This window comes from Protobothrops mucrosquamatus, unplaced genomic scaffold (genome assembly GCF_001527695.2).
Source record: "Protobothrops mucrosquamatus isolate PMUCROS unplaced genomic scaffold, P.Mucros_1.0 scaffold_19, whole genome shotgun sequence".
Taxonomy (NCBI): domain Eukaryota; kingdom Metazoa; phylum Chordata; class Lepidosauria; order Squamata; family Viperidae; genus Protobothrops; species Protobothrops mucrosquamatus.
Window position 1 is genome coordinate 1,899,965 of NW_015386095.1, and position 22,117 is coordinate 1,922,081.

The 22,117-nt window shown below is 37.7% G+C and overlaps 1 protein-coding gene across 1 annotated transcript in view; it reads right to left on the minus strand.

The window, feature by feature from the left end:
* Positions 1–19,859, minus strand: part of HIPK3 (homeodomain interacting protein kinase 3) — a 61,358-nt gene extending 41,499 nt beyond the window's left edge. The window contains exons 1-2 of the mRNA XM_015831515.2: positions 19,798–19,859; positions 1,245–2,346 (exon numbers count right to left, since the gene is read on the minus strand). Of these exons, the coding sequence (XP_015687001.1) occupies positions 1,245–2,344 (1,100 nt within the window). The 5' untranslated portion in view covers positions 2,345–2,346; positions 19,798–19,859. The remainder of the gene's footprint in view (positions 1–1,244; positions 2,347–19,797) is intronic.
* Between the last annotated feature and the right edge of the window lie 2,258 nt (positions 19,860–22,117).

Consider the following 22,117-nt stretch of genomic DNA (forward strand, 5'->3'; position numbering starts at 1 on the left):
AGAAGCGCCGATCAGCTGGAATGTTGCAGCATCTCCAGGGTCTTGTGATTTACATTCAGATGCTTGGGAACTGATTCATATTTATGACGGTCACAGTGTCCCAGGGTCATGTGAAGTGACCAAAACCTGCTGCAACCACCCAGCAGATAGGTGGAATAAAAACCAAACACCCCCACCCCACCTCTGCTACCAATCCTCAACAGAAATGCTCACAACAATGAAAACCTCGGACAGGAGGAAGAGCGCTGCTGGATGGGCAGGTGTCTTGCTCGGCTGTGCCTTGGGGAGCACTTTTTTCAGTGCCATTGTAATTTCGAACAGTCATTAATCAAACTGTTGTAAGTCGAGGACTACCTGTACTTTATCACTTTTTCCCTTTTTTTGTGGGTCAAGTTTTCGACACCTTGCTAGGCGACTGGTGGTACTTGGCTATTGCCATATCCTAAAAGTGGTACAATGGGTGAAAAGGTTGAAAAGCCCTGTTATAGAATACTACCTGTTAGCTCAATGAACAATGTGGAATACAGGCAGACAAAACCAGGCTTATTTATCCAAGAAAAAAAAAAGTCGGTCCCAAAATGCTCTTCATATACATACCTGAACAAAATACCTTTGCTGGCTATTCTGGAAACTTTCCCAAAATCTCAGAACAAATTAGAAACTATTTTGATATCTGCAAACAATGTGTTGATCAGTCCTGAGTGTGCTTTATTTCCCCAGTCAGATGATCTCAGAATACGGACTTAATTGTTTCCACTTGTACATAGCGTTTTTTCACACAGTATTCATGCTGTTCGTTCAATGTAATGTCAAGTTTTTACATGGTGCATAAGCAGACTCATCAAGGCTAGCTGCCAACTATCACTTCATGATCTACCATCTCTATTATCTAAGCTGCCTGGAGCTGACAGTGAAAATAATATAAAGCATTTTTAGTTTTACAGATTTCCTGGTGGACAATACTCTCAACACTGGAAGTGAAAAAACATAGTCAGAAAAGCTAATACTTCTTTAATTATCCAGTCTAATATCTAATAATTATTCTAATTATGTGCTTCTCAGGATCTGTATGCATAACAAAACCATAAAGTTCTACTTAATTAATCAAATACTGCAAGAAGCTATTTAAAGAAGTATTCTTACCAAACTTTATGCATTTTGGACTCTGGAAAACAAACTAATTTAGTTACATAAGTCAGTGCAGAAAACTCAAAACTTTCAGTTATAAGATAGTAGGTACATACCTGTAATAGCGAGATTGCAAGTATGTTGAACAGACTGTCTTTGATACATGACTAGCAGATCCAAAGTCAATTACCTTAACTCGGTAAGGCTGCCGTGCTGGATCCACCAACATAATATTTTCTGGTTTGAGGTCAGCATGTATTAAACCAAGACTTTTTAGTTTTTTCAGTGCAGTGGCCACCTGTTGCAGAATAGGCCGAATTACCCTTAGCTGAAGAGGGCTAAATTTGTTTTGTTTCAGAAAGTCATACAAATTCTGTTCCAACATCTCAAAAACTAAGCAAGTATGGTTATGATGTTGAAAGCACTCATAGGCTTTCACAAAATTAAACTCATCAGCATTCTCTGTACTTAATCTTCCTAATATGCTCACTTCTATTTGTCCTTGACGTGCATAAGATGGGTGGTTCTTCAGGATTTTGATTGCCACTGTTTCATTTGTCCCTCTTTTCCAGCACTTTACAACTTGGCCAAAAGTCCCTCGCCCAAGGAAATCAAGAACCTCGTAAGTATTTTTTGCAGAACATAATACCTCATGCTGCACTAACTGATAATCTCCATCACCACTGGTACCGTTTGGTTTTGAAGCTGCAGTAGTTGTCATAACTGTCATTGGGTTTCCCAAGTTTGTTTGCAACATAGCAGGCAATATAGGCAGTTCATCAACAATCTGCATTGCGCCACTCTGATTTTCTAACTCTTCACTCTTACGCTTCAATCCACATTGCTGGGGACGGTCCAAGATGTTCAACTCACTTTCCTGGGTCCCAGGCCAAGGTGCTTCCACTTGAGGTTGTTGTGCCTGCACTGCTAAGGTTTTTGTAGCACCTGCAATAGTTTTTAAATCAACAGTGCTGGTCTGCAACAAAAAAGTCTCTCTTTGAGGTCTGTCAAATATATTTGTAGCCTGCAAGAAAGCACCAACCCTACTAGGAGGCTGAGTGATTCCAAAATTGTTACCATTCAAATAGAGCTGTGGGTAGGCTCTTTCATGATACACACAACTGCTTGGCTCCACTTTCAGTTTCTTCACATTAGAAAAGGCACTTGGCTGAGTTTGATAAATATATGATGGATAGACCAAGACTTGTGAGGCCATACCTGAAAGAGAGAGAACATATTAAGATACTCTGTTGCTTCCCTCCACTCATATATTTATTTATCTGTAAGTCTCTAAAAATAGTTAATCAAAAATCCAAGCCATTTTATACATTAAATACTGAAGCTGCTATATATTTTACATGGTTTATACATTAGAAATGGACAATTTTTCTCTTTTAAAGAAAATATACTGTGTACCAAAACAGATTCTGAATGTTTATCACTCAGCTATCTTTAAGTAAAAGTAACTTTCAAAGTTACAGCACAGTGCTAATAGTAAAGTTTTAAAAGATTTAAGTTTTTGCCAATATCTTTCATTGTGACTAATATATACAAAATCAGCTTTGTTTTTCCAGAATAAATCAATAATGGAAATTAATCAGTGATTAAACTATGTGGCTTTATCAGCACAGAAATAAACTCTTTGATTCTTCTCAACTTATCATTCTATACAGATGGCCTTAAACATGCATCATCCAACTCAAATTCTTAAATTGGCTTCTCTTTGGCCTTCAAAGTTCTTTTTCCAATAGTCTTTTATGAGAATATACAGAAGAATTTAAAGGATATTTATCATTTTAAGAATTACAAATTTATATAATATTTATCTAATTTCTCAACAAGAAAGTAAAAATGGCTCCTGGCTTTATTTTTATAATTTTAATATAAAACATTTAATATAAAGATAGTACAAAGGAGTATCAACTTTCAGCCAAATACCTTCTTTATATTTCTTTGTCTGTAGCAATGTGTATGAACGATACAACAGCAGGTAAATAGCATATTGTATGAATTGAATGGTCCTGCAAGCTTTTTTTGTATGTAGTAAAATGATTTTCAAAGATTAAATTTTACATTTTCGATGGTAAACTGGGAGGATTATCTCTGACTTTTAGGTACATAGCGGAGCTTGTGTGCTAAACAGAGATACCAAGTGACTTCAGTGCTTCATGAAAGTTACACACTTTGTTCTATTGCTATAAAGGATACTGGAGGGGGGAAGCTTTTACTTTCCCATAAATGTGCGCTGCTACCCAGAGCACCTTTTCAGAGAATAGCCCTTTAAAAGATACATACAGAGAAAGGGAAGAATGAAGACAAATGAGGCTAAGTTGCTGTTTTATTGCAAAAGTTTTAAGAGATCTGAAAGTCAACAGTGCATGGATACAAATACTTGCATATACTCCTAGGTATGCGGTTTCAAACTTCTGGAAGAAAGACGGAACAAGATTACACCTTTTAAATAACTACTATCCACACAAAAAAATAGCAATGAAATGATTTTACAATCAAATTCTTGTTCCAAATAGCTTTGGATTTTCTTTAAAAATTAGTCAGTTTTCTTCTGAATGAAATTCAAAGACCTGGTTGTCCCCTATCAAGTCCTACATGGCTTAGGGCCTGGTGACTTGAGACACCACCTGTCTCCCATACTATCTGGCCAACCACTTCGATCGTGCAAGGTTGGCATGTTCTGGGTTCCTTTGATTACAATCTCATATTTCAGGACCCCAGAAGCACATCTACAAAGAAGTGCCTACCCTCCAGAATGAGGTCCCCCAACTCTGCTGTTGTTCAGAAGAGCAATGAAGACATGGTTCTTCACCCAGGTCTTTAGCAATGGAGACTGACACCCCTTGCTTCATTCCATCTTCTTCTGCACTTTCCATCTTTTTAAAAAAATAATTTGATTTATTGTAATTTCTTTGATTACTGTGAGTTGCCCAAAATCACTAGGAGTTAGGTGGCATATAAAGGTAATAAATAATCATTATTATTTCAAGATTTTTATTATCAATTTTTATTCTGAAAACAGTCACAATGCTAGAATATGAATTCGTTGTCCACAGTTTGCCCACCTAACAAATAAGGAATCTAGCAACCTGATTGATATCTCATTTTCTTTGTTTTTACATTGTTAATTGAGTGGGTGTGCTTTTGAGTTAATAAAAAAAGAACTGCTTTGTTAACAATAAGCAAGTTAAGTTAAAGGATTTTTTTTAAAAAAACAAAACAGGTCCATTATCAATATAGGAGACAATTCACTATGGTGAACAGACTATCCACCTTCTCAGATATGAAATTTTAATAAAATGAATTTTTCCAAAGGAAAAAAATGAGATTTGAAGGAATAACTAATTATTTGTAAAGATGGTTAATATAAACGACCTACTAATCTTCTGATCTCATGAGTAATAACAAAATCAATGTAGTTTGCCAAAATGTCTCAAATGGAATGACATTATCTTAAGGCAGAATTTCTAAACCTTAGAAACTTTAAGTTGTGTGGACTTCAACTAGCCAGCATGTCCACACAGATTAAGGTTCCCAAAGTTGAGAAACACTGTCATAAGGCTTCAAACTCTATCAAAAGTGATGGGTGGATGAGAGAGTCAACTAATTAAATTTCTGAGTTATTTCTTTAATCCCTACATTGACTTGAATCAAACCTAAATTAAATTTCTGAATAGGGAATATCGATTTCTAATATTACAGTAGCACAACAATATAGAAACCATATTCAACTACAAAGCAAGAGCTGTTCTTCAAGAAATGTTACTATTATAGGCAAAAGCCAGCCTGATACAACCACTTCATATGCCAGTGATGGCGAACCTTTTAGAGACTGAGTGCCAAAACTGCAACCCAAAATCCACTTATGCATCATCGAGGGCTGGGTGGGTGTGGCCCATTGGCTGGGTGTGGCCCATTGGCCGGGTATGGCCAATTGGGTGGGCGTGGCTGCAGTGGTAACAGCAGACTGGGCGGGACTAAAAAGTTCAATCAATCAATTCCAACTTTGCAAGATCTTTTTTTCCCCATGAGAAACTGAAATTGACTGATTGAACCTTTTTTTTTTTTTGCACATGGCGGCGGAGGCCTAAAGTGAAAAGATTTTATAAAACCCAGCTGAAGGCCTAGGACTGGGGCGACGGCGCGTGTGCCCACAGAGAGGGCTCTGAGTGCTGCCTCTGGCACCCGTGCCATAGGTTCGCCACCACTGTCATATGCAAAAGCTGGAATTTATGTTAACATCACATAAGCTTTTATCACCATGGCTGAAAATAGAATACTAGCTTAGTAGATGTAGAACAGCCCATGCAGCACACATAGCTCCGAGTAGTGATCATCTTGCTATTGCTATGACTATAAATGGACATATAAAATGTTTACTCGTAATTCCGTATCTTCCACCTAATGCCTGTTCAACATATTAAGCTATTTTACTAACCAATCATAGTCAAATGTGGTCCAAACATGGAACTGATAACCACCTTAAGATCACTGCTTCGCTTTTCAGGCTATAGTGATGCAGTCACGTTAACAATTAATCAGTGGTTGCTGGCCTGCTCAATTAGAGAGAAATGGAGCTATATATATTGACAAATGATACCATGCATTTTCTGCTTAAGTAAACCGAAACTGATAATCTGAACTATTAGAAGAAAATTAGAAAATATAGCCATAATTTAACTATAAATATACCAAACATGGTTATAGAATATACAAATAGTTGTGAACTTTAGAACTAAACTATATCTTGGAAATTCTCCTTGCTTACCCTCTAGCTGCTAAATACTGATTTAAACTTATTTTAATTTTTGCATTATTAACGTTAGACTGCCAATTTATAAGCCTTAGTTAAATTCTGAAATGGAAGACAGAAGTTCCTCCATGTAATAGTGGAACAAGTATGAGGGTTAAATGAAAAGTAATATATCTACCTCAATAACTTTAGTTTAAATAGGAAGAGTTTAATAAATGAAACAGGAAAATAATCCTTGAAATGAGCATCCCCCGTTCCCTATATTTACTTCTCTGTATAATCACCACCATTTGCTACCAACACACATTCTATCAAAAATGAATTAAGTGTCTTAAAGTCATCACAAAAGAACTCTACACTTTACCTGTTCAACCATGTCCTGATATCTTTTCCACCTATGTCACTTTGAAGCAATTAAGCAGAATTCAGAAGCACAAGAATGAATTGTTGCTGCAACATGAGAATGCTAAGTTCACATCTCATAAGCTTCCCAAGATGCAATTATGAATGTGGATCGCACCATCTTATTCCATCCGCCATGCAGTCCAGACATGATGCCATGTGACTTTTACTTTTTCCCCAACCTGAAGGAATACCTTTGTGGACATCTCTGGCTCAAAGGAAGAGGTGGAGAAGACTGTCAAGACCTGAATGAAGAGACAAAGGATGGAGTTCTTTCATGACAACTGTAAGAAATTTGCCCATCCTTGGCAAAAAAATTGAATGGTGATGATTATGTGGAGAAATAAATACAGGGAACAAAAGAGCTCATTTCAAAGATTATTTTCTTGTTTCATTCACTAAAATATCCCTATTTAAATTAAAGTTATGATGCTGGAGCCATTACTTTTAGTTCAATAGTTTACCATGTGAACCTTCAACCTTCTGAATATGATTTAAACACTGCTTTGAGGGCTGTGAAATATTTTGAATGTGATATGAAAGATGGGCTTCAAAGTAATATGGAATGGTAAACCCAATACTATTGCAACTCATTAAGAAGTCATGTTTGTTTTCAAGGCTGCATGGCTACTGTGGAAGTCTACTCCTTCATCCTAGCAAACTATAATTAAAAAACACTGTCCTATCATTTGGATTGTACTTGAGAAAGTGTTTTGTTGGTTTCTATCTAGTGGTAGATACATATAAACTATCTGTATAAATAGATTAACCATAATGCTGTTGGCTAGGTTTAGAGTACTGTAAACCAGAGTTTATTCAATGGCTAGATTTATACAACATACCAAAATCAATTACTCAAAACAATATTCTAGGCCATCAAGCAAAAATTAATCTTGCTTCTTTTTAATTCCCCAAGCTTCTAAAAAGCCAAAACCACAGTGTTTAACTAGTATTATTTATCTGCATATTAAATCGCCACTGCAAATTTATGCATTTACACACTAATTTACAACAGTTTTATTCTTTTTGTGGTTACTTTACCTTAGATATGAGCTCCAAGCACATGACAGAGGTTACCCAAGATTGTTTTTTTCCCTTTAAACAGAACAATCTGGTGGCATTAATTTGGCTACTGCCAACTGATTCCCACTCATAATATATTACATTATTTTCCTTAAAGGTTAATGTGTTTTCTCTTCTTCCAAAAATAATAGTTGATTATAACCACTTGAGACATAACGCGGTTCTGAACTAATGCAATTTAGGCAAAATTACTAAAGTAGTGTTGCTTCACTACTGATATTTATAAGCTGACTGAAGCTTAGTATCTTTTTGCTAGTCACGTTCAACAATAAACACTTCAATTTGAGTAGCAATGTGATGGACCAAAGAATTAAAATATTAAAAATTGGAGGGATGTGTTTGAATGTTTTAGGAAAAGAATAATAGGAAGAAAATCATAACTTTTGCCTCTTTTAGCCTTTAAATCATTATTGGGGGGGGGGGAATCCCAAGAATACTGTTTTCCCAATCTTGGTATCTTTAATATATAGTTGTTTTAAAGTGAGCATAAACCATACATGCACTACTCAAAAATGGAATTGCTGCAACAAATTTTTCAGGTACACAAAATACCCAGCACCCATCATCCATATTTATTTGCCACACAATACAAACATAACAGAGTACAGATAGTCAAGGCAAGATAAATAAAATATTTGAAGTTTGATACAAGCTGCTGTTTAACATATATACTGTAGGGAGCATAGTTTTTTCTTGCACCGTCCTAGAGGCAACGTAATAGAGCTTTTCTTATATTCTAAAGATCAAAGGGTGAGCAACATTGGGGGGGACACGTCCTTTGAGACCCATCCTTGGTTTGGAAGGAACTAAAATGCACCTTTCCAGAGGTGTCTTTGGGAGTTCTAGGAATACAAAATAGAGAAATGATAAGCCTAGCAGATTTTATTTTCATTATTACTTTCATTAAAGCACAGTGAAAATCACAGTGAAAAATTGTATATTTTTACAACATGATCTTGAGTGACTATTTAGGGGCTGCCTAATGTGCTAGTCTTCTTTCTAGTTAACTTTTTTTACTTCTAAAAGATAGTATAACATCTACAGAAATTAATATTTGAAAGTATATTAAATATAACAGCTATTGTATAAAGCTATTACAGACAATAAATCTAGCTAGAGATGTAAATAATTGGGAGAGAAAAAATGGAGGGAACTCAAAAAAAGCTTTTAAAAGCATTTTCCTAGTTCATTACTTTTCTAAATCACATCTTCCATGACGTTGTGAAACTTAATCTCTGTTAAATTCATATAGCAAAGGCCTAGCATAACAAATTACATAAGCTAATTATGTGATGTAGGAAGAAATACTTCCTTTTGTAATTAACTTCATTGCATAACCCTACAAAATCTTCCATTTCTCCACACTATAATTCGTTTTCTACATCTGTCATTTCCCCCCCCCCTTGTTTTGCAAAGTCAAATTTATTTTTAACTTTATAAAATGTTGTGGAGTTTTTGAAAAACTATATTAAGTATTTTAAATTCAGACATATGATATACTGTACACACAGAAGGCAATTACTATACCAACCATTTGACTTAAGATCTTTTTAAAACAATCCTGGCATTTCCAATTCTTTTAATTACAGCAGCCAATATTATAACACAGTACCTTGCAGAAAGCACCTGAAAGGTATAGGGGAAAAATGTTTAGGAAAAATGGGAAATTCTGAAAAATGAGATACTGTACTTAAAGCCTGAACACAAAAAATACAGAAAATAAAATGGGAGGCATCCAATGAAAATATTAAGACTACAGATAACCTGTAGAAAATAAGCTGATAAGCTGCAAAAGAAAAAGAACCAGCTTAAGAAATGAAAACAGAAAAAAAAAATACCAGTATCAGAGAATACTCTGAATCTCTAAGGATGGCACCAGAAAAACAAAAAATCAAAATCTTCAGAGGCTAGAAATGAATGCTAATGTAACAAATAAAGGTCCTTTGGGTATATGCAGAAGGAGAGAAAGAGGAAGCAGTCAGGTCACTGATTAGAGAAGGTGATCAGTTGCTGTCAGGCAACAAGAAAGAGGCTAAGCTGCTTAACTTCTACTTTGCATGTCTTTTCACAAAGGGAAAACTGGCCATGTAAATTAAGTAAAGCCAATAACTGGGGGGGGGGGGGGGGGAAATGATCTAGTCCAGTGTTTCTCAACCTTGACAATTTTAAGGCATGTGGACTTCAACTCCCAGAATTCCACAGCCAGCAATGCTGGCTGTGGAATTCTGGGAGTTGAAGTCCACATGCCTTAAAATTGTCAAGGTTGAGAAATACTGATCTAGTCTGTCAAAACAATACTATGGGGGGAGAGGAGGTGTAGAAAAGAAATGCAGATTAAGAGAGGTAAAGACCTGGTATGCGATCTCCTATCTGCCTTGAATACATTTGCTCAAGTGGGCCCAGATGGATTATATCCCAGAGTGCTAAAGGGCCTGGCAGACGTGATTTCAAAAACTTTGTCCAAAATTTTGAGAACTACTGACGAAGAGCTAACGTTTTTTTCTTCAGTCTTTAAAACCAGGAGAAAAAAAACAAGACCAGTTATCCTGTCATCAGTACATAGGGGAATTCTAGAAAAGATCAATAAGCAGTCCGTTTGAACGACTCAGAAAGGAAAACTAGATTACTAGAAGCCAGGATGAATTTGATAGGAACAGTTGTGCCAGACACATCTTTTCTTTTCTTTTTAACAAAGCAACTAAGGAACCGGTGTATCTCAGTAAGTTGTTTAATGAGGTTGACAATATCTTTCTTGATAAAATGGAACAAAATTATATATGTGGTTGCACTTCCAGATAAATTTGTAGATGGTTGAGCAAGTTTAGCTAATACTCAGTCCTTAATGAGTTTGTGTCAACATGGAGGAAGCCATGTGCTGGGTTACCTCAGGGGTCTGTCCAGTGCTCTTTCCCACTTTCACAGTGGCTTAGATGAGGGGGATAGAAGGAATGTTCATCAAATTTGCAAACAACCAAATGCTGGAGGAGATGGGAATTGTAACACTTCAGAAGACAGGTTCAAAATTCAAAACAACAGACAGACTTGAACATTGGGCCTTATCCAACAAATACAGTTCAGTGATAAGCAATGTAGGGTTTGTAGTTTAGGGGGGGGGAAACAGATGTGCAGGTAGAAGCCAGGTAGTAGACCTCAGATTAAGCATCAGTCAGTAGTGGTCAGGCAGGATGGGCATGCTTTGGGTCCTGCTAGTTAAAGAATGCCAACTGACAGGGCTCAAGAGGTGTGTCTTTTCTGCCATAGTGCCCATCCTATAAAACATTCTCCCTCTAGAGCAGGAGTGTCAAACTGCCAGCCCATGGGCCGGACACGTCACGCAGAAGTTGCACCCACCCCATTGCTGGCAATGGCAAAACAGTTCCGAGACGTTGCACGACATCACATGATGTCACGAGTTTGACATGTCTGCTCTAGAGAATGGCCCTGACCCTGCTGGCCTTTCACAAATTTCTAAAGATGTGATTCCGGGCCCAGGTTTGCCTGTTTCCAGGTTATGGATGGTGATTGTGGACAGTAATACTTTTTCAGCTGTTGTATAAATAAGTAAGTCAAAAATAAAATATTACCACAGTTAAGACAAGTACTAATGGGTAGAAGCTTTACAGAGAGAAATTAAAAAATGAAATAAGGAACAATTTTCCTGACCAAGAGAGCTACAGTATTAAGGTTCTTATACTATTTCACCCAATTTCTTCTTTTCTCCATCTCAAATAATGTCCCTTCCCCCATAAAAAACACTTTTGTTTTACACAAAAATTTTGACAGCAGCAGCCCCAAACTGGATCCTTCACTCACAAACAATTACAAATTGCTCCATTATCCCCAGGATATGTCCAAATTATTCCCTTGGGGATAATTAACCAATTTCTGTACCACTGTTTTAAACATTAGAACACTGTATCTCTTGTCACTGTGGATTTTCCATCACTGGAAATTTTCAAGCAAAAGTTGGTCTGGAATGATATTAGGATTCCTGCCCTAGGTAGCAAGTTGGTTTAGCAGATCTCAATTTATAAGGCAGATGACTCTCAAAAGTAACAAAAAAGCCATTACATAATACACATTTCACTTTTATTATGAAAAAAACCCTCATATTACATAGGACAATTCAAATTTGTGTTTGGAATGGAATAGGCCTATGTTTCTTAGGAGTATATTTATAGATATCCAGTGAAAGAGCACACAGAGAATGATTTTAATCTCTTTTAAATCAAGGCATATTTATTTTTATTTATTAAATGTATATGCTGCCCACTTGTTGTACAACTTTGAGTGATGTATAAATGGGTAAAGTATCTCAAAAGCTCAAACTAAAGAGCTAGGGAAGAATAGTTTTTGTTTGAAATAGTGGAGGGCTACTGCTATTTGAGTCAACAAGAGAGATCTAAATAAATAAATAGCCTGCCTCTGCATAAGGTTACCTTAGAGACCACATATTTTTATACTCAAATATCTTTGCCTAAGAATTGTTATTTTACATTTCTTTCTTCCAGTCAAATTCAAATACATATTCTCTGGTCTGCAAGTTTTTGACATGCTGCAATTGAAACCAAGCAAAACTGATACACAAATTGAAACTATGCATGATGACAGCATGTCCAAGTTTAAATCCAGACTACCTCAATCACTTATTAAGGCAATGGGAGGTCAGAAGAAAAGTGCGTAGTGGCAATAGAATATACCAACAGCTAAAGAATGCTCCACAGCCAAATTCAGATACAGATAAACTTAAATTGGGAGAAATCTGTGTAGTTTGCAAGAAGTTGCAAGGAGGAGAAGAACAGGAACCAGAGGGTTCAATTCCCTTGTCATCACACAGGCAATCTTTCTACTCTTAAAAACAGATCCCCATTGCCATATAGCTGTGATTTTAGTGCATGTAGGGATCTAGTGAAACTGTATATTGTAGTACATTTCAATAGATGCATTTTCATTCAGAGCATTCCAAATGCTGCATATTCTGCTAGCTTAAAAACTGACAGCAAGAGATGCAAGCACTGACAGAGAGATATTTGCCTCTTTCTGTTTTTTTTTCCTAAGAGAGGGTTTTATTTTCCTTTAATCTCTTCCACCAAATTATGAGCAATGAGAGGAAATATATACTGTAGAAGCAAATGGAAGGGAATAAAATGAGAACAGCTCTAATTTGGTGTGTGGACCTGTTCAATATTATCTAATCTTCATCAATACCCATTTTAGTTTGTCTCCTTTTAACATTAGAAAAGCCATCCTCAAAAAACTAGCGGGATGACCCAATGTTAGGTTTTCCTCCTCTTAATATCAAATCTTACCCACTGGGAAAGTAGACCAATCCTATGCCCATCCACTGTCTCAAATGGGAGGGGAAAGGGCAGCAATCTGGAGAACAGACACAGCAGTGTTCCTAGACAGCAAAGGCCAAGGCCATAACATCATGGCTATAGATCCACCCATGTTGATGTAAGTGTAGCCATGGCAACTTTCAATAAAAATCCCACCTACATTGGCTGTACTACAAGTAGGTTGCTATGTTTTTGTTTCCAGGCACCTTTTTTCTCCTCCCTTACCAAGGCCTAAGTAGATATTACATGGGAGCTGAGTACGTGTGTGCCCAGATGGAATTAAAAGAAAAACAGTCACAAAAGACCAGCAGCAGAAGCAGGAAAATAGTGTAAGTTGAGAAGTTGCTTAACTCTTTTCCCTCTGTGTCTTCTGTTTGATATTTCCCCACTGTTTACACAATAAAGAGAACTTGGAGGAACAATTCTAAATGGAAAAATAACTGAAGAAAAAAGAGTTCAACAGTCCTCCTGCAATTTTTTTTTAAATTTCCAATGGCAATGTGTCATCTGTTGTCTATGTATTGTCAGGATACTGTTAGATATGCCTCTTGTATAATGCTTAGTTTGGCTTTTATAGAATTCTCCAATCCAGAGAAGGGTTTTGAGAAACAAAGCAAAACAGGGATCCGTGTTCTGGTATATGTATGCCTATGCTTAAACACAGCAAAGGCTTGTCTACAAAATAACCAAACCAGCATTAGCTTATTGCATCCTCAGCAGATTCAGGGAGAGACTTTTTAACGGTTTGTAGATAAGAGCTGTTATCAGGCTCTTAAAATAAATTCGGAACCAAGCTTTCTTAAATAAACCTAATCCAGGAATGATTCAGACATGGTCCCACCTCACTTTTTCTGCTGCAATATCCTGAAAACCTCATTAATGTGTCACTGAAATTACCAAATGGTGGTGTAATTTCTGATTTTCACTTTAAAATCAATGGAAAAACTGTATGCAAGTCTTCATTTTTTAAAATGTGCATAAGCAAAGTAAAAGATAACTTAAGCCAACATTCAAACATCTCTTAAAACTGGGCTGTCTTTCTTCCACTTTATGACATCATCCCTATAATCCCAGCCATTCTTCTTCCCTCCCCCACAAGAACGTTAGAGTTGCTGCTCCCAACTCCTTAACGGTCGCCTATTCTGTCTTAATCGGTTAAAAAGACATATTTGGAGCAAAGCAAAAGATGTAGCTTGTTAACTTTTTTTTTTCTACAGGTGAGAAAGAAAAACAAGATTCTTCAGAAACAACTCTAGTCTAGGCGTGCTATTCATGCCTCCACTTTTGCTTCAGGGAAAGAGATTCAAGGCATGCTAAAGCACATACATTCCAACCAATTCATGCAGAAGAACATGTCACCAACTCATATACCAATACACAAAAATGTCTACTACATTGGGCAAGCCAGCAATCAGAAGGAAGGTATTTACATAGATGTCTGTTGTAGATTTATGAAAATAAACAAACTAGAATAGGCATGTCTAAACTACTGTGCCATAAGCATAACATTCTACTAATAATACAACTGGTTAAAGCATATATTCAGGATCAAATCAAATTGGATCAGATACTAATCTTCCGGGATTACCCAATTTTTAAAATTACTTTTTAAAACGTTTAGCCATTCTTCTATTAGATATTTGAGTTCTTTGAAACATATTACAACTTTTGTATTTGCATCTTTGGCACAGAACCTACACTTCTAGCAGTTGAAAACATCTGCCTATTTTTTTCCCACTTTATCTTGCCCAAAGGCATATATTACGTAGGTTAAACAATCAGAAAAAACTGTTACTATTAGGACAGCATTTTACAGTGCTTCTGAAGATGGAGAGACAAATCAAGATGATCAGGTAAAACAACACAACACAGCCAAGTTATAATCCTATATTAACTGCAGCACGATGTAAAAGCACCGAAACACATGTGATATTTACAGTGGGACATGTGATCCTTCGTCAAAAGGCCTGTTTTCACTGCAACACACTGATACAATGCTGTCAAGCCACAATAAAGAGGTTTCTTCCATTAACTACTTATTGACTCAATGCTGATATGACAGGGTCTCAAAGATATATTTTCCCTTCCACAAACAACTCAGTCTTAAGCATTTTGACAGCTTTGTACTAAAAATTGATTTGGCAATTTTCATTATGATGAGGACACAAACCTTATTTCAGTTTGGCAGACATGACAGTAAAGGGCTACCAATCACTGCAATTTTCCAGAAGCTCAATAACTAAACTAAAAAGCTTGTACATTTGCCTGTAATACTCCTACTATATTAATTCTAATACAAAGATAGGAAATATTTCATGTTCAGACTCTCTTACTGCAGCTGGTTTTATAATCTATTTGGATTGTGGAAAAAATATACAATTACAATTATCCAAACTATTGTCAACCAAAATACCTTATTTCATTCCAAAAAATATAAATTCATGCTTTTAACACAATACTCTTTAAATATGGAATCTATAAAATCAAAAAACAAATTGCATAATTGTCATAGAAAATGTTAACTGTATTTTAAAATAAAAAATAATTCTAAAATCCAATCTACAAATTATCCCCAAGTTCTAAAATCAAGTATTTATAAAACTAAGCTAAACATGTGATGCTTGAGCATAATGAGTTAATGTTATTTTAAATTACATCAGCCAGAATCACAATGCCCAACTATTACTTGAAGAATAATAACAATACTTGGGGAAAGGATTTTTAAAAATTTAACATGATTTCTAAACTGATCCAATCCTACTACTCCGGATAGTTTGCAGTAATTAAAAAAATAAAACTATTACAATAAAAGAATAAAACCTGGAATTAAGGAGAAAATTCCTGACAGTGAGGACAATTAACCAGTGGAATAGCTTGTCTCCAGAAATCGTGGACACTCCATCACTGGAGAGTTTTAAGAAGAGCTAGACAGTCACTTGTCTGAGATGGTATAGGTCCTCCTGCTTGAGCAGGGGGCTGGACTAGAAGACCTCCAAGATCTCTTCCAGCTCTATTCTTTTCTATTAAAAATTAATAAATACAGCCAGTACAAGCAGCAATATCCATAAGTTAAGATGCAAAAGCTTAAACAGAACTGCCTAGATTATCTCCTAATATCAGGGATCATCTTTACCTTAGGAGGTAAATATCCACATTGCAGAAGAAAAAAAATGCACATTTATTTATTTTTTAAAATCAACATAGAACAAGCATAATGACTATAGCATGAATATACACTCTGTATTGGTTTTTGTAATATAGTTATTGGTTGAATCCATAGAACACACTAAGCCAAAGTCAATACTTTTCTAAGTAAGGCATGAAAGGCAGCTGGGTGACTTTGGGTCAGTCACTCTCTCCCCGCCAACCCACCTCAGAGGGTTGTTGTGGGAAAAATAGCAGGAGGAAGTATTGCATAGGTTTGCTGCCTTATAAAAGTAATAAAAGTAGGATAAAAATGATAATAAACTAATTTCTGGCAAATAACTGTTTTGGCCATCCTGACAGATAAACCCATGGTTATGGGAATGTAATATGTCTTTAACAAGGCATAAATAAGGAATTCTACTGTATATACATGGGCTGGTCAGCAGGCTAATACATTTGACTATCTTGTTTACAATGTTGATTTAATAGAATAACAGAGTTGGAAAGGATCTTGGAGGTCTTCTAGTCCAACCCCTTGCTCAAGCAGGAAACTCTATACCATTTCAGACAAATGGTCGTCGAATCTCTTCTTAAAAACTTCCAGTGTTGGAGCTCTCACAACCTCTGGAGACAAGTTGTTCCATTGATTAATTGTTCTAACTTGTCAGGAAATTTCTCCATAGTTCTAGATTGGTTCTCTCCTTAATTAGTTTCCATCCACTGCTTCCTGCTTTCAGATGCTTTGGAGAATAGCTTGACCCCCTCTTGATTTGCAAATATTTAATAAGTAATAAGTATCTTAGCAGACTGTAATGTCCTGGATGTGAAAGATTAGATAATATAGGTAACTTAGAGCCTTTGGTCAACAACTACATTTTTGAGAAAGGAAGTTCTTTGTGAAAGCACAAGGATGAGAGCAGTGGTGGGATTCAGCCGGTTCGCACCACTTCAGCAGAACTGGTAGCTAATTTTTTGTTGTCCAGGCCTAGAATGGACTTCCGGAAGCGGCATCCACACAGAGAACCGGTTGTTCACAGATCTGAATCCCACCACTGGATGAGAGGTCCCTAAATTACAAAGTTGAACCTAACTCATGAAAGGGCCACTAAGAAAAGGGAATTTTCATTATAAGTAATGGATTACACAACCTTTCATCCTTTTTCTTCAGACTACTTGGTTTTTAAGAAATCACAAAGGAAAGATGCATGCAATAATTGTATTTTACCTCTCTAACTGTCAGTCTTTACTTCTCTAATATGCTGATAATTTCATCAGATACATAACCTCGTTCTGGTATAAAGACAAACTTTTTTCTTGCTATTGCTATATATAGATATAAGCTTTTCCACAACACATGTGATTTTCATCACTAGACAATTGGAATGTCAAAAATTGAAAGTGAATGATTGCATGGTTTTAAATACTTGTGTATTTTTTTTAAAATGCAAGTCATAGTGTAAAATAAAATACTATTTAACTTAGTTATCCTAAAATCCATGCTACTATCTATATATTTTGTGCCAAAATGGTCACCATGTAAACATGTTGTAATCTCTACTTTTGTGTATGCTAACAGCCTTTGAAAAATATTGATGTACATGAATGCTTCAGACTTTCCTTGCTTACATGAACATTGCTGTTTCATGTCAATTGCTATCAATGTATTAGAGGATATATTTCATGACATAAAGTCTTTAAAGTAGTAAAAATATGTGTTTTTCTCTAGAAAAAAAATCCTTACCTTGATAAACTAAAAATAAAAACTAGTTGCATTTAATTAATTACCCATTACTTGGAAATAAGATCCATTAAACTCAATGGGACTTCTGATAAATTAATTATCCTAAAATAACTATTCATGCCAGATTATAACTGGTTTCTAACAGCCATAATGTAGACTGTCTGCTTTGACCTTTTCTGTGGATCTTGCCTTTTAGTTTGTACTGTATAGTTTAATGCAACATGTGGACCACTTGCTTGACTTAAACAAGCCATAATTAAAATGACTGATTTAACACAAAAGCTATATTTCTTATCTACAATATAGATTATGTACAAATGCATATATACTTATATTACAAAACTTTATTATATTAAAGATAAAAGTTTAATAAATAACCAATGGAATATTTTCTCCCATAAATTTTTTTTATTAAAGAATCAAACTACTTCACAAATCAATTCTTCACAGCATTCTGCTTGGGCTTTAGGAAAATTGTGAAGGCCTACCTGTTCTGTCTTGCATAAGAGGAGGTGTTGTTGTAATTGAAGGTGGGGGTTCACAGTCACATGGTGTTTGTGTTTGTTTTATTTTTTGCCCTTTTTATTTTTTTATGCATTTGGAAAGGTTGAATCATTATTTTCATTTTTCTATAAGTTGACTTTATTAGCCACTCAGAGCCTTCAGGAATGGGCAGCAAAATGAGTGAATGAATAAATAAAGCCCTGACCTGATTACATGCTACTTAATCTATGTTCTTGATGACACATTTATTAAAATTAGCCTCTTAGCAATTCTATAGTGATATCATAGCTTAATTTTTCTTTAATACTGTTCAATTGTAAAATATCTCCAAGTTTTTAAATTTAGCATTAACCTGTACATGATACAAAAACCACCATAGCAACCTTTAGAGCTAGTGAATTGTATTAACTGTAATTATATTCAATTTCCTAGTTGCCATACATGGAGGAAGCTGAGCAAGAGTTTTGTAAATTGCCTTCTAAGGTGAGAATATAAAAAGAGTAAGATTTAATTTAACTTTCAAATACAGCATTCCAACAGACTACCTAATTCATATAAAAAGCCAATAAAAGGGAAAAAAACCCCAAATAAGACAGCTAAGATTACTATCCTTTGTTGTTTTTTAAAAATAAATATGATGTTAATGCCACCAAACAAAGAGCCAATGATTTCAAGTACCCTTTATACAGCACTTAGTGCGTAGTCATGGCTTAATATAAGTGCATTTACAAAATTAGCTACATGCATATCCAAGTATCTGGTTTCACAAGGCACATGCGAATAAGACACCAATACTGCTGGCCAAGAGAATTCAGTGTTTAGAATATATAATACACACACACAAAAAACCCCATCTCAATTAAATTCAGATAAGTATATCTTTAGATGAAAAATAACTTTCATTACCTCAGTATAATACTCTTCCTAAATACGTTACAAGTCATCGGTTGGGATAGCAACTGCTTTAAAATAAAGTTGCTTTATTACAAGCCCTTTTTGACACAGACCATCATAAAAAATAAACACTTGCTTAATAAAAAAATGACTAAAAATAAAAACACAACACCAATAAGACTTGATGTTTGCAGCCAACTAGTATAACAAACTTTATTACAATAAAGCCTACAACTCCAAATATTAAACCATTCTCACCGGGTTTTTGTTTAGTTACGGCGAAAAAAGATTTACGAAGGAAAACGCAGTCTCTAAATTCAACATTGAAAAAGACCCCTATATGAAGGTCCAAGGTAATATTAAATTTTAACACCGACTCTAAAACCCAACTAGCTTTGTGAAAAAAGATTTACAAAGGAAAACGCAGTCTCTAAATTCAACATTGAAAAAGACCCCTATATGAAGGTCCAAGGTAATATTAAATTTTAACACCGACTCTAAAACCCAACTAGCTTTGTGAAAAAAGATTTACGAAGGAAAACGCAGTCTCTAAATTCAACATTGAAAAAGACCCCTATATGAAGGTCCAAGGTAATATTAAATTTTAACACCGACTCTAAAACCCAACTAGCTTTGTGAAAAAAGATTTATAAAGGAAAACGCAATCTCTAAATTCAACATTGAAAAGAGACCTAGGAAGGTCCAAGGCAATATTAAATTTTAACACCGACTCTAAAGCCCAACCTAGCTTTTGAACGATTGCCATTCTGAGGTGATTACAGCACTCCACATACCATTCCTGAGTGAGGCTGTTCCCCCGGCATGAAAATAGCCATTACTTTCCCCAAACCATTGTTGCTAGTTACCTCCGAGTCCCGAAGCGAGGCCAGAGTAATCCCCTCGTAACAAGAGGAGACGGCGACCACGCCTTCCTGCTGCTCTAACAAGTTGCCAGAGGAGCAGTCGTGTCACATTTCTCCTTTCATACGCAGCGATCCTAACGATTTGAAGCCTGGTTTGGCCAGTGTAAAAAACGAAGCGAGCGAAACGGCACGAAAAGGGGGAGCAGGGTGCGGGGGGGGGGGCAGAGACGGGCGCACGCACGAAAGGGAAATTTCTAGTTCCCAAATTAAAAAGGAGGGGAAAAAAAAAAAACCTGCACCGAAAGTGAGAACGGAAGCAAAACGAGAAACGAGCTTGAACTATTTATAATAGTCAACTAGGTGCTCTTAGATAACGCCGGCGCCAAGAAAGCTCGTTTATACTTTAGTCAACCTTGGCTCTTTTATGACTCGTGGACTTCAACTCCCAGAATTCCTGAGCCAGCTTAAGCTGGCTCAGGAATTCTGGGAGTTGAAGTCCACGAGTCATAAAAGAGCCAAGGTTGACTTACCCCTGCTTTACACTCTCTGTAAATAATGTTGTTGTTTTTTTTTTTTAAAAAAAAGGGGGGGGAGGGAGATTTTTAATAGTCTTTTGCCCACACGTGACAAAAAGAGGCATCCTCGTTCAGACAATCGATGCTATCGGGGAAGAACGGGAAATTTGCAACTAAACGCCGCCAAGGCAAAGTTTTGAAAAGTATCGTCGCGAAGCCCCTCTTCTTCCCAGGATCGAGGCACGGGAGTTTAGTTGGGACCCGGGGTCCGTGCTCTAACCTCTTTCCTAAGCTGTAAACCCCAGCGGCGATTAAGAGCCGAGCAACCAAAGTCTCCGGGGGGGGGGGGGAACTAAAAATCCTCCTCCTGCGCTCGCCCTTTGGCGGAGGGCTTTCCTTCCACACCCACCTGGCTTAAGGGCAGTTTTTGCTCTCTTTTCTGGGGAAACGCCAAGCCCGATCCCCGACTCGGCTCGAACCGAATCCCCTCTTTACAGGGACAGCTTCATGTCGAGCGCGCTGGGCCCCGAAAAGGAGCAAAGCAAAAAAACCCCCAGGAAGAGCTAGAAGTTGAGGGCAGGGGGGGCGAAGTGCCTCAGCCGCGTTCCCACACCCACCGCTTTCGACCCCAAAGATCAGCGGTGGGTAGGATGAGCCCCCGAGGCTTCGCCCTTCCCGCCCCCCCCCCGGGGAAGAAAAAAAAAAAACAGCCCGACTCGCTCGCTCGCTCGCTTTCCCCGGCTCTTACCTTCACAGATCAGGCAGCTCTGGACTCCCCGCAGCCGCCGCCACCACCACCACCGCCGCCGCCTCAGCCCCCGGCATGGCCGGAGAGCTACTGCAAGGAGGCGCCTCCCAGGCCCGACTCAACCCCGGGCTGCTGTTGCTTCTGGTGCTGGTGCTGCTGCTGCTGCTGCCGCCGCCTCCTCAGCCGCTGCCATCTTGTCCTGGCGGCTGTGAGGAAAGCGCCCCACCTCAGCCCGCTCAGCTCCCCGGGCCTCTGCCTCATCTTCCCGGGGAGGGATCCAGCCTGCCGCCGCCGCCGCCACTTCCTTTGCTGCCACCGCCCACTTCGGCGGCTGTTCGCTTCCCGCTGCTTTGGCGGCGGGGCCTGCGGGAACGAGCGCAGCTGGCTCCTCCGTCGTAGCCCTGAGCCGCCCACTCCGCTCCCGGGGCCGCGAAGCCGAGGCAGCTTCCTCAACGCCGCTCCGACATGTCTCAGTTCCGTTTCCAGCCTGCGGGGATCTCCCGGCGAGCGCAAAGCGGCCCGCCCTTTTCCCGCAGCTGTAGCGCCCCCGGCTGGTTACCGGCCGCCTCCTAACTGGATTTCGCCATCCGAAACCCGCCTGCTTCTCTGGGTGAGCATCTTTTTGCCCTCGCTTGTGCTGCACGACTCTGGCAGAAGAGCCCAATCAACTGGTGTCGAGGGAGGGAAAGAGGAAGAAAGAAATCGCCCTTCCTTTCCCAGCGCCGAGACCGACCTTCAGGCGGGACGAGCAAAGGGCCCCTGCTGCCTTTAAAGGGGATTTAGGATTGCAGCCAAAAGCCAAGTCCACTTAACGGCTAGGCGGATTTGCAAGCAGATCTCTGAAAGAGCTCCAAGCTGTTTTCACTTCAATCTGCTTGTAATAAGTAGCCTGCTTCTCATTTGCTTGAGAAACGTTTTGAATAATTAAACTTTAATACGCAATTTGTTTCGCAACTAGAATTTCCTCTCCTTTGCACGGAGTATCCAC